General features: G+C 44.9%; 1 protein-coding gene across 3 annotated transcripts in view; it reads left to right on the top strand.

Moving 5' to 3' along the window:
- Positions 1-4,606, top strand: part of arhgap24 (Rho GTPase activating protein 24) — a 230,172-nt gene extending 225,566 nt beyond the window's left edge. For all 3 annotated transcript variants that reach the window (XM_031826117.1, XM_020486874.2, XM_031826118.1), the window contains one exon: positions 3,072-4,606. In XM_031826117.1, the coding sequence (XP_031681977.1) occupies positions 3,072-3,315 (244 nt within the window). In that variant the 3' untranslated portion in view covers positions 3,316-4,606. The remainder of the gene's footprint in view (positions 1-3,071) is intronic.
- Positions 4,607-12,010: the final 7,404 nt, after the last annotated feature.

Raw genomic sequence — 12,010 nt, 5'->3', positions numbered from 1 at the left:
TGAGTGTTACGGGCGATAGCCATTTAGGCAGGTTACCTTTGTTTTCTTGGCCACGGGGACTATGGTGATCTGTTTGAAACATGTAGCTATTATAGACTGGGTCAGGGAGAGGTTGAAAATGTCAGTGAAGACACTTGCCAGTTGGTCAGCGCATGCTTTGAGTACACGTCCTGGTAATCCGTCTGGCCCAGCGGCTTTGTGAATATTGACCTGTTTAAAGGTCTTGCTCACATCGGCTACAAAGAACGTGATCACACAGTCGTCCGGAACAGCTGGTGCTATCCTGTATGGTTCAGTGTTGCTTGCCTCGAAGCGAGTATAAAAGGCAAATCAAATCAAATGTTATTTGTCACATACACAAGGTTAGCAGATGTTAATGTGAGTGTAGCGAAATGCTTGTGCTTCTACTTCCAACAGTGCAGTAATATCTAACAAGTAATCTTAACAATTCCCCAACAACTACCTAATACAAACAAGTCTAAAGGGGTGCATGAGAATATGTACATGTAAGTATATGGATGAGCAATAACCGAGCGGCATAGGCAAGGTGCAATAGATGGTGTAAAATACAGTATATACAGTGGGGAGAACAAGTATTTGATAACCTGCAAAATCGGCAGTGTTTCCTACTTACAAAGCATGTAGGGGTCTGTAATTTCTATCATAGGTACACTTCAACTGTGAGAGACGGAATCTAAAACAAAAATCAGGAAAATCACATTGTATGATTTTTAAGTAATTCATTTGCATTTTATTGCATGACATAAGTATTTGATACATCAGAAAAGAAGAACCTTAGTAGAACCTAATATTTGGTACAGAAACCTTTGTTTGCAATTACAGAGATCATTCCTGTAGTTCTGACCAGGTTTGCACAGACTGCAGCAGGGATTCTGGCCCCCTCCTCCATACAGACCTTCTCCAGATCATTCAGGTTTCGGGGCTGTAGCTGTGCAATACGGACTTTCAGCTCCCTCCAAAGATTTTCTATTGGGTTCAGGTCTGGAGACTGGCTAGGCCACTCCAGGACCTTGAGATGCTTCTTACGGAGCCACTCCTTAGTTGCCCTGGCTGTGTGTTTCGGGTTGTTGTCATGCTGGAAGACCCAGCCATGACCCATCTTCAATGCTCTTACTGAGGGAAGGAGGTTGTTGGTCAAGATCTCGCGATACATGGCCCCATCCATCCTCCCCTCAATACGGTGCAGTCGTCCTGTCCCCTTTGCAGAAAAGCATCCCCAAAGAATGATGTTTCCACCTCCATGCTTCACGGTTGGGATGGTGTTCTTAGGGTTGTACTCATCCTTCTTCTTCCTCCAAACACGGCGAGTGGAGTTTAGACCAAAAAGCTCTATTTTTTGTCTCATCAGACCACATGACCTTCTCCCATTCCTTCTCTGGATCATCCAGATGGTCATTGGCAAACTTCAGACGGGCCTGGACATGCGCTGGCTTGAGCAGGGGGACCTTGCGTGCACTGCAGGATTTTAATCCATGACGGCGTAGTGTGTTACTAATGGTTTTCTTTGAGACTGTGGTCCCAGCTCTCTTCAGGTCATTGACCAGGTCCTGCCATGTAGTTCTGGGCTGATCCCTCACCTTCCTCATGATCATTGATGCCCCACGAGGTGAGATCTTGCATGGAGCCCCAGACCGAGGGTGATTGACTGTCATCTTGAACTTCTTTCATTTTCTAATAATTGCGCCAACAGTTGTTGCCTTCTCACCAAGCTGCTTGCCTATTGTCCTGTAGCCCATCCCAGCCTTGTACAGGTCTACCATTTTATCCCTGTCCTTACACAGCTCACTGGTCTTGGCCATTGTGGAGAGGTTGGAGTCTGTTTGATTGAGTGTGTGGACAGGTGTCTTTTATACAGGTAATGAGTTCAAACAGGTGCAGTTAATACAGGTAATGAGTGGAGAACAGGAGGGCTTCTTAAAGAAACACTAACAGATCTGTGAAGGCCGGAATTCTTACTGGTTGGTAGGTGATCAAATACTTATATCATGCAATAAAATGCAAATTAATTACTTAAAAATCATACAATGTGATTTTCTGGATTTTGTTTTAGATTACAGAATTACAGACCTCTACATGCTTTGTAAGTAGGAAAACCTGCAAAATTGGCAGTGTATCAAATACTTGTTCTCCCCACTGTACATGTGATATGACTAATGTAAGATATGTAAACATGATTAAAGTGGCATTATTTAGAGTGGCATTGTATAAAGTGACCAGTGATCCATGTATTTAAGTGGCCAGTGATTGGGTCTCAATGTAGGCAGCAGCCTCTCTGAGTTAGTGATTGGGTCTCAATGTAGGCAGCAGCCTCTCTGAGTTAGTGATTGGGTCTCAATGTAGGCAGCAGCCTCTCTGAGTTAGTGATTGGGTCTCAATGTAGGCAGCAGACTCTCTGAGTTAGTGATTGGGTCTCAATGTAGGCAGCAGCCTCTCTGAGTTAGTGATTGGGTCTCAATGTAGGCAGCAGCCTCTCTGAGTCAGTGATTGGGTCTCAATGTAGGCAGCAGCCTCTATGAGTTAGTGATTGCTGTTTAGCAGTCTGATGCCCTTGAGATAGAAGCTGTTTTTCAGTCTCTCAGTCCCAGCTTTGATGCACCTGTACTGACCTCCCCTTCTGAATGGTAGCAGTGTCAACAGCCAGTGGCTCGAGTGGTTGATGTCCTTGATGATCTTTTTGGCAATCCTGTGACATCGGGTGCTGTAGGTGTCATGGAGGGCAGGTAGTTTGCCCCCGGTGATGCGTTGTGCAGACCGCACCACCCTCTGGAGAGCCTTGCGGTTGAGTGCAGTGCAGTTGACGTACCAGGCGGTGATACAGCCCAACACGCTCTCGATTGTGCATCTGTAAAAGTTTGTCAGGGTTTTAGGTGACAAGCCACATTTCTTCAACCCTCCTGAGGCATTGTGTTATATCATGACTTACCTGGATCACCTATTGAGATGTGCTTTTTGTTAAGTAAATTGGGTGTTAAATGATGTGAAAAAGAGACTGGAGTGACACTTTAAATAACTTCTTCCTCCTTCTAAACTAACTGCTCTCGTCTCTGCAGCCTGGAGCACAGTAACCTGGAGTTGGAGACTGAGATGGGGACTCTTCACGAGGAGCTGAACCAAGAGAAGAAGAAGGTCACCATGGTGGAGATCAAGTTTCGTAACGCAGAGCGAGCCAAGGATGACGCAGAGAAGAGGAACGAGATGCTGCAGAAAGAGATGGAACAGTTCTTCTCTACCTTCGGAGATCTGACCGACGATCCGCGCAGGCCCGACCGGGCCAATACCATCTGGATCCAGTGAGGGGTTGTGTCAGTGCAGGGTGGACTGTGCCATTTGAATCGAATGAGAGGGGGTGGGACTTGACAATGACTTGGAGACATATTGAAAGGGACATTACCGTCTGGATCTAGTGAGGGGTGTGTGTACCACCTGGGGGGTGAGAGAAAGTGGGAGAATGTACTAAGGAGAAACTTTGACAGACTGCACCACCTGAATCTAGTGCGAGGGGGTGTCACAGTACACGGTGGTATGTGCCATTTTAATCTAGTGAGAGGGGGTGTGGCAGTGCAGGGTGGACTGTGCCATTTTAACCTAGTGAGAGGGTGTGTGGCAGTGCAGGGTGGACTGTGCCATTTTAATCTATTGAGAGGGGGTGTGGCAGTGCAGAGTGGACTGTGCCATTTTAATCTAGGGAAAGGGTGTGTGGCAGTGCAGGGTGGACTGTTCCATTTTAATCTATTGAGAGGGGGTGTGGCAGTGCAGGGTGGACTGTTCCATTTTAATCTATTGAGAGAGGGTGTGGAGGTGCAAAGTGGACTGTGCCATTTTAGTCTAGTGAGAGGCGATGGGAGTATGTACTAAGGCTGTGTTTCCCAAACTTGGTCCCTTGGACCCATGTGGCATACATTTGGTTTTTTTCCCTAGTACTACACAGCTGATTGAAATAATAAACTAGTAATCAACCTTTGATGGCAAAAACCAAAACGTGCACGTGTGGTCCCCAGGACTGAGTTTGGGTAACCCTGTACTAAGGAGTAGAAAAAACCATTGAGAGGGACAATACCGGCTGAAAGCAAGAGACATATGGATACAGTGTGTAGTGGGACAGGGTGCATGTCGCTGGATCTCAACCATGCTGACTGACTGTGGCAATATTACTGAAGACGCCAGGCGGCTGGTTATCTGCCTGACACAGACTATACCCAGCCTATACATGGACTACTGAAAGACTACACTACCCATAAAACCATTCTTCTTCCCCATTTTCCTTCAAGATCCAATCAAGTATATAATCAACCTTGTTCCATGTTATCATGTATCTGGCTGTGTAGATAGAGGACCATGTTATCATGTATCTGGCTGTGTAGATAGAGGACCATGTTATCATGTATCTGGCTGTGTAGATAGAGGACCATGTTATCATGTATCTGGCTGTGTAGATAGAGAAAAAACTATGCTGAAGAAAAGTTATGTATGTGTAAAACATATTTGTATGTTTGTCTGGTATATTTAAAGAACATAACTACGTATCCATGTGTGACATTTCCATTTGATGTGAATGCTTTTTGTTAAACATACATTTTATTTTCAACATGGTGGTACTGAATTACTTTATGTACGCAGATTTAGTTTCTTGTGTCTCAAATCAAGTTAATATAACTTGTGGCTTTTTTTGCTAAGAAGAAGAGACAGAACATGCAACGTGTTTTTACAGACGCTTTGGTTAGTTTTTTTCTGTACTGTAGCTTTAAGACATTGTCCAATAGGAACGGTCTGGCTTCAAATGAATCATATTTTATAGATTCTATTCAACCTAAATACAAGTCTGGTCAGTAATGGTTTCAACGGTGAATGTTCATCTATAGTTGATATTTATCCTAAACTGAAACTGTACACGCATTGGTAATAAGACCCATCACTTGTTTTAGGATGTTTGGTCTAAGACTGAAAAAAAAGAAGAGCACTGTAGTTGTGATGATTCTGGGTATTAACGGGCACTGTAAGATCAGGGGTTACTACCTACAGTAGTATTGGGGAGTATCACAATGTCAAGAGGCTTGTAGAAATAGAGTTTCTCTGCTGGTTTCTCAAGCACTCCTGACGTGGGTAGACTGTATAATATGGCCACACATATAACAGAGACTATAACTGTTTATAGTGGTATAGATTCAGTCTGCAGCAGCCCTGGACCCTGTGGAGTAGAGACCTGAACCCTGTGGAGTAGAGGCCTGAACCCTTTGGAGTAGAGACCTCATGGTGGGCCTGGACCCTGTGGAGTAGAGACCTCATGGTGGGCCTGGACCCTGTGGAGTAGAGACCTCATGGTGGACCTGAACCCTGTGGAGTAGAGACCTCATAGTGGGCCTGAACCCTGTGGAGTAGAGACCTCATGGTGGGCCTGGACCCTGTGGAGTAGAGACCTCATGGTAGGCCTGGACCCTGTGGAGTAGAGGTCTCATGGTGGGCCTGGACCCTGTGGAGTAGACCTCATGGTGGGCCTGAACCCTGTGGAGTAGACCTCATGGTGGGCCTGAACCCTGTGGAGTAGAGATCTCATGGTGGGCCTGAACCCTGTGGAGTAGAGACCTCATGGTGGGCCTGGACCCTGTGGAGTAGAGATCTCATGGTGGGCCTGGACCCTGTGGAGTAGAGATCTCATGGTAGGCCTGGACCCTGTGGAGTAGAGACCTCATGGTGGGCCTAGACCCTGTGGAGTAGAGACCTCATGGTGGGCCTGAACCCTGTGGAGTAGAGACCTCATGGTGGGCCTGGACCCTGTGGAGTAGAGACCTCATGGTGGGCCTGAACCCTGTGGAGTAGAGACCTCATGGTGGGCCTGTACCCTGTGGAGTAGAGACCTCATTGTGGGCCTGAACCCTGTGGAGTAGAGATCTCATGGTGGGCCTGGACCCTGTGGAGTAGAGATGTCATGGTGGGCCTGGACCCTGGGGAGTAGAGACCTCATGGTGGACCTGAACCCTGTGGAGTAGAGACGTCATGGTGGGCCTGAACCCTGTGGAGTAGAGACCTCATGGTGGGCCTGAACCCTGTGGGGTATAGATCTCATGGTGGGCCTGGACCCTGTGGAGTAGACCTGGACCCTGTGGAGTAGAGACCTCATGGTGGGCCTGGACCCTGTGGAGTAGAGATGTCATGGTGGGCCTGAACCCTGTGGAGTAGAGACCTCATGGTGGGCCTGGACCCTGTGGAGTAGAGACTTCATGGTGGGCCTGAACCCTGTGGAGTAGAGATCTCATGGTGGGCCTGGACCCTGTGGAGTAGAGATCTCATGGTGGGCCTGGACCCTGTGGAGTAGAGACCTCATGGTGGGCCTGGACCCTGTGGAGTGGAACTGGACCCTGCACCATATAGATGGATACTGGCCTGATGTTAGAGTGTGTTGTATATATATACTAGCAGTACTGAGAACCAATGGGGGTGTGGCTCGCACATTGTGGGGACTGAAGCATCTTTAAAAAAGAAACTATTTAGATTGCTACGCTACACGGCTGTGTATGGACCTGTGGGGAACATAGTGGATACTTGTGTCTCTGTCATACAGTACTCACAGTTACAAGGACCTGGTGCTGCCTGCCTGCTGTTGTCTGTCAGAGACAAAGAGGTGAACCAAAGAGGGATAACTGGGCCCGAAATCTGTCTTCTCCACCAGGTGGCGCTTTTGTTTTGTTTATTTCAATTCAAGGGCCTTTATTGACATGGGAAACACATGTTAACATTGCCAAAGCAAGAGAAGTAGATAATATATAAAATTGAAATAAACAATAAAAATGAACAGTAAAAATTACACTCACAGAAGTTCCAAAAGAATAAAGACATTTCAAATGTCATATTATGTATATATACAGTGTTGTAACGATGTGCAAATGGTTAAAGTACAAAAGGGAAAATAAATAAACATAAATATGGGTTGTATTTACAATGGTGTTTGTTCTTCACTGGTTGCCCTTTTCTTGTGGGAACAGGTCACAAATCTTGCTGCTGTGATGGCACACTGTGGAATTTCACCCAGTAGATATGGGAATTTATCAAAATTGTGTTTGTTTTCTCATTCTTTGTGGATCTGTGTAATCTGAGGGAAATATGTGTCTCTAATATGGTCATGCATTTGGCAGGAGGTTAGGAAGTGCAGCTCAGTTTCCACCTCATGTTGTGGGCAGTGTGCACATAACCTGTCTTCTCTTGAGAGCCAGGTCTGCCTACGGCGGCCTTTCTCAATAGCAAGGCTATGCTCACTGAGTCTGTACATAGTCAAAGCTTTCCTTACGTTTGTGCCAGTCACAGTGGTCAGGTATTCTTCCACTGTGTACTCTGTTTATGGCCAAATATCATTCTAGTTTACTCTGTTTTTTTGTTAATTCTTTCCAATGTGTCAAGTAATTATATTTTTGTTTTCTCATGATTTGGTTGGGTCCTATCCTGGGGCTCTGTGGGGTCTGTTTGTGTTTGTGAACAGAGCCCCAGGACCAGCTTGCTTAGGGGACTCTTCTCCAGGTTCATCTCTCTGTAGGTGATGGCTTTGTTATGGAAGGTTTGGGAATCTCTTCCTTTTGGGTGGTTGTAGTATTTAACGGCTCTTTTCTGGATTTTGATAATTAGCGGGTATCTGCCTAATTCTGCTCTGCGTGCATTATTTTATATTTCTGCATGCAGTCTCAATTTGGTGTTTGTCCCATTTTGTGAATTATTGAATGGTGAGCGGACCCCAGACTTCACAACCATAAAGGGCAATGGGTTCTATAACTGATTCAACTATTTTTTAGCCAGATCCTAATTGGTATGTCAAATTTTATGTTCCTTTTGATGGCATAGAATGTCCTTCTTGCCTTGTCTCTCAGATTATTCACAGCTTTGTGGGAGTTACCTATGGCACTGATGTTTAGGCTGAGGTATGCATAGCTTTTTGTGTGCTCTAGGGCAATGGTGTCTAGATGGAATTTGTATTTGTGGTCCTGGCGATTGGACCTTTTTTGGAACACCATTATTTTGGTCTTACTGAGATTTACTGTCAGGGCCCAGGTCTGGCAGAATCTGTGCAGAATATATAGGTGCTGCTGTAGGCCCTCCTTGGTTGGTGACAGAAGCACCAGATCATCAGCAAACAGTAGACATTTGACTTCAGATTCTAGTAGGGTAAGGCCGGGTGCTGCAGACTGTTCTAGTGCCCTCGCCAATTCGTTGATATATATGTTGAAGAGGGTGGGGCTTAAGCTGCATCCCTGTCTCACCCCACGGCCCTGTGGAAAGAAATGTGTGTGTTTTTGCCTATTTTAATCGCAAACTTGTTGTTTGTGTACATGGATTTTATAATGTTGTATGTTTTTCCCCCAACACCACTTTCCATCAGTTTGTATAGCAGACCCTCATGCCAAAATGAGTCATTGTTTTCACTGAGGAAATGTATGAGTCTGCTGTTAATGATAATGCAGAGGATTTTCCCACGGTTGCTGTTGACGCATTTTCCACGGTTGTTATTGGGGTCAAATGTGTCTCCACTTTTGTGGATTGGGGTGATCAGTCCTTGGTTCCAAATATTGGGGAAGATGCCAGAGCTAAGGGTGATGTTAAAGAGTTTTAGTATAGCCAATTGGAATTTGTTGTCTGTATATTTGATCATTTCATTGAGGATACCATCAACACCACAGGCCTTTTTGGGTTCAGGGGTTTTTATTTTTTCCTGTAGTTCATTCAAGGTAATTGGAGAATCCAGTGGGTTCTGGTCGTCTTTAATAGATGATTCTAACATTATTTGATCAGGTATATGTTTTTGCTGTTTGTTCTTTGTTATAGAGCCAAAAAGATTGGGGAAGTGGTTTATACACACATCTCCATTTTGGATAGATAATTCTTCGTGTTGTTGTTTGTTTTGTGTTTTCCAATTTTACCAGAAGTGGTTAGAGTCTATGGATTCTTCAATTACATTGAGCTGATTTCTGACGTGCTGTTCCTTCTTTTTCTGGGTTGTTTTAGTGATTCACCGTAGTGAAGATGTGATTCACCATAGTGAAGGCGTAGACTCGGGTCTTCTGGGTCGCTATGTTTTTGGTTGGACAGGTTTCTCAATTTCTTTCTTAGATTTTTGCATTCTTCATCAAACCATTTGTCATTGTTCATTTTCTTCGGTTTTCTGTTTGACATTTTTAGATTTGATAAGGAAGCTGAGAGGTCAAATATACTGTTAAGATTTTCTACTGCCAAGTTTACACCTTCACTATTACAGTGGAATGTTTTGTCCAGGAAGTTGTCTAAAAGGGATTGAATCTGTTGTTGCCTAATCATTTTTTTGGTAGGTTTCCACTCTACTTTCCTTCTATCTATAACATTTCTTAATATTACTCAGTTCCTTTGGCTTTGATGCCTCATGATTGAGTTTTGCTCTGTTCAAGGAAACTGTGATTTTGCTGTGATCTGATAGGGGTATCATTGGGCTGACTGAACGCTCTGAGAGACTCTGGGTTGAGGTCAGTGATAAAGTAGTCTACAGTACTACAGCCAAGAGATAAGCTATAGGTGTACCTACCATAGGAGTCTCCTCAAAGCCTACCATTGACTATGTACATATCCAGTGTGCGACAGAGCTGCAGGAGTTGTGACCCGTTTTTGTTGGTTATGTTGTCATAGTTGTGCCTAGGGGTGCCTATGGGGGAGGGAATGCTGTCAGCTCCAGGCAGGTGATTGTCCCCCTGTGCGCTGAGGGTGTCAGTTTCTTGTCTGGTTCTGGCATTTAGGTCGCCACAGACTAGTACCCCCTTCGGGATGGAGAATCTTCTTTAAAGTATGGAGATTCTAGTGGGGGGATATACAGTAGGAAGCACACAAGAGGACATTTTTCTCTTTTAAGATAATTTCCTTTTGAATTTCTAGCCAATTGTAAAATGTTCCTGTTTTGATTAATTTAACGGAGTGAGTTAGGTCTGTTCTATACAAAATTATCATACCCCCTGAGTCCCTTCCCTGTTTCAAACCTGGTAGTCTGATGGATGGGACTACCTGCTCTTTGTAACCTAGAGGGCAACCAGTGGGTCCATCTCCTCTATACCATGTTAGTTGTAGGATGTAAGTCCAGGTTCCTGCTCTTTAGGCCAAAGGCAGATGACCTCTGGCCTTGGATATTCCAGGATGAGATAGTGAAGGCTTTGTGTTCCAAAATGTGTCCAATGTTGTTGGTCGTGGTTTGGCCTCAGATCAGTAAGTGTGAGCAAAGCCTGCTGAGCATTTTTTTTTAAAAAACCTTTATTTAACCAGGCAAGTCAGTTAAGAAGAAATTCTTATTTTCAATGACGGCCTGGGAACAGTGGGTTAACTGCCTGTTCAGGGGCAGAACGACAGATTTGTACCTTGTCAGCTCGGGGATTTGAACTTGCAACCTTTCGGTTACTAGTCCAACGCTCTAACCACTAGGCTACCCTGCTGCCCAAGACCAGCCAGGATCTGGTACATGCCATTGGCTTGGGCTAGTGTAGTGGGGGTTGGGCCTGTTTGCCCGCTCACAGCCTGGGCGTATGTGTGACTTCCATGTTGAGGCCCTCTATGCGGGGGTGGGGTGCATGGGGTGGGCAGGAGTGGCATAGTTCTGATCTGAGGGGGCCTAAATGGGGTGTGGGCATGGTTGACTTGAGGGGGTGTTGATTGGTTGGGGTGGGTGGGTGTGCGGCTGGCTGTGTTGTGGTCTGGATGTAGGTCCTCTCGGCGTGGGTCCTCTATGTGGGGGGGGGGGGGATCTGTTGCTCCTGTGTGAATTGTTGGGTCTGCGTTTGAGAGCGATGTCCTTTAGGGTCCGGGCGAAGGTGGGCACCGCTGCCTTGTAGAGGTGGACTTGGTCGTAAAGGCTGTTCAAGTCCAGGGTGGAGTGCTGGGCGCCATACTTTTATTTCTCTCTCCAAGCAAGGAGTTTTCAATTAGTGTCAAATTTGGTTAGCAAAAAATAATAAATGAAATGGTTTATTTGATCTAATGGAATTTTCGTAATCCTTAGGTTGTTTCTAGTGTACTGATATACGTAGGACACGTGACATCCTTGCAACTTTGAAAAAAAAAACGTTATATTGGAGTTGTGCCTGGTTGTCACTAGTTACCACAAACACAAAGTCATAAACCCTGTGTATTTCTACAATTTATCTTCTTAAAATGTGATTTTAAACCTAACCACACTGCTAACCATATGCCTAACTCTAACCTTAAATTAAGACCAAAATGCCAATTTTTGTGCCCATGTATTTGTACGATATAGCCAAATTTGACTTTGTGGCTATGGTAACTAGTGGAAACCGTTGTGCCTGTTGGTCACTGCCCTCTCATTGGCTAGAATGGTCCCACCTGATCTTGCCTCCTCCCACCTGCCTTCCATTTTTGAAGACATTTTTGTTCATTGTTAGAGCACACACTAGAGTGTCTGGTTAATATCATGGATAATCTGTGCATCTGTTTATGAAAAGACCTGAAGGACCCCATATAGGCGTCCCTTAAGGAGCGCCTGTCATCAATCTTATACGAGGGATTCATCTCAAATGGAAGTATCCCTGTATAGTGCACTTCCCTATAAAGTTCACCACTTTTGCAATACCCATAGTTCACTACCCATAGTGCACTGATAAAAAGTGTATATAGAGAATGGGGTGCCATTTGGTACACAACCCAGACATCTGGAATGTGCAGACGAAAAACTGCCTGAACAACAGCAAGAGGAGATAGCTGGGATATCTCCTCCTATCTCCCCCTCCACCTTTCAGCAGGACATAACAGGCTTAAGCCTGGCTGACAACAGTATTAACCACAACTGTGAATTCCAGATAATGGAAGAGAAGAAGGAGAAGAGGAAAGTGGAATATATTATTGATCTGTCGTTCTGCCCCTGAACAAGGTAGTTAACCCACTGTTCCTAGGCTGTCATTGTAAATAAGAATTTGTTCTTAACTGACTTGCCTCGTTAAATAAAGGTTCAATTTAAAAAAATACAAAATAAAATACAAATACAAAA

The sequence above is a fragment of the Oncorhynchus kisutch genome, linkage group LG6, assembly GCF_002021735.2.
Source record: "Oncorhynchus kisutch isolate 150728-3 linkage group LG6, Okis_V2, whole genome shotgun sequence".
NCBI classification, from domain to species: Eukaryota; Metazoa; Chordata; class Actinopteri; order Salmoniformes; family Salmonidae; genus Oncorhynchus; species Oncorhynchus kisutch.
The sequence above is the reverse complement of the archived record's forward strand: the minus strand, read 5'-3'. Positions and strand labels throughout refer to the sequence as shown.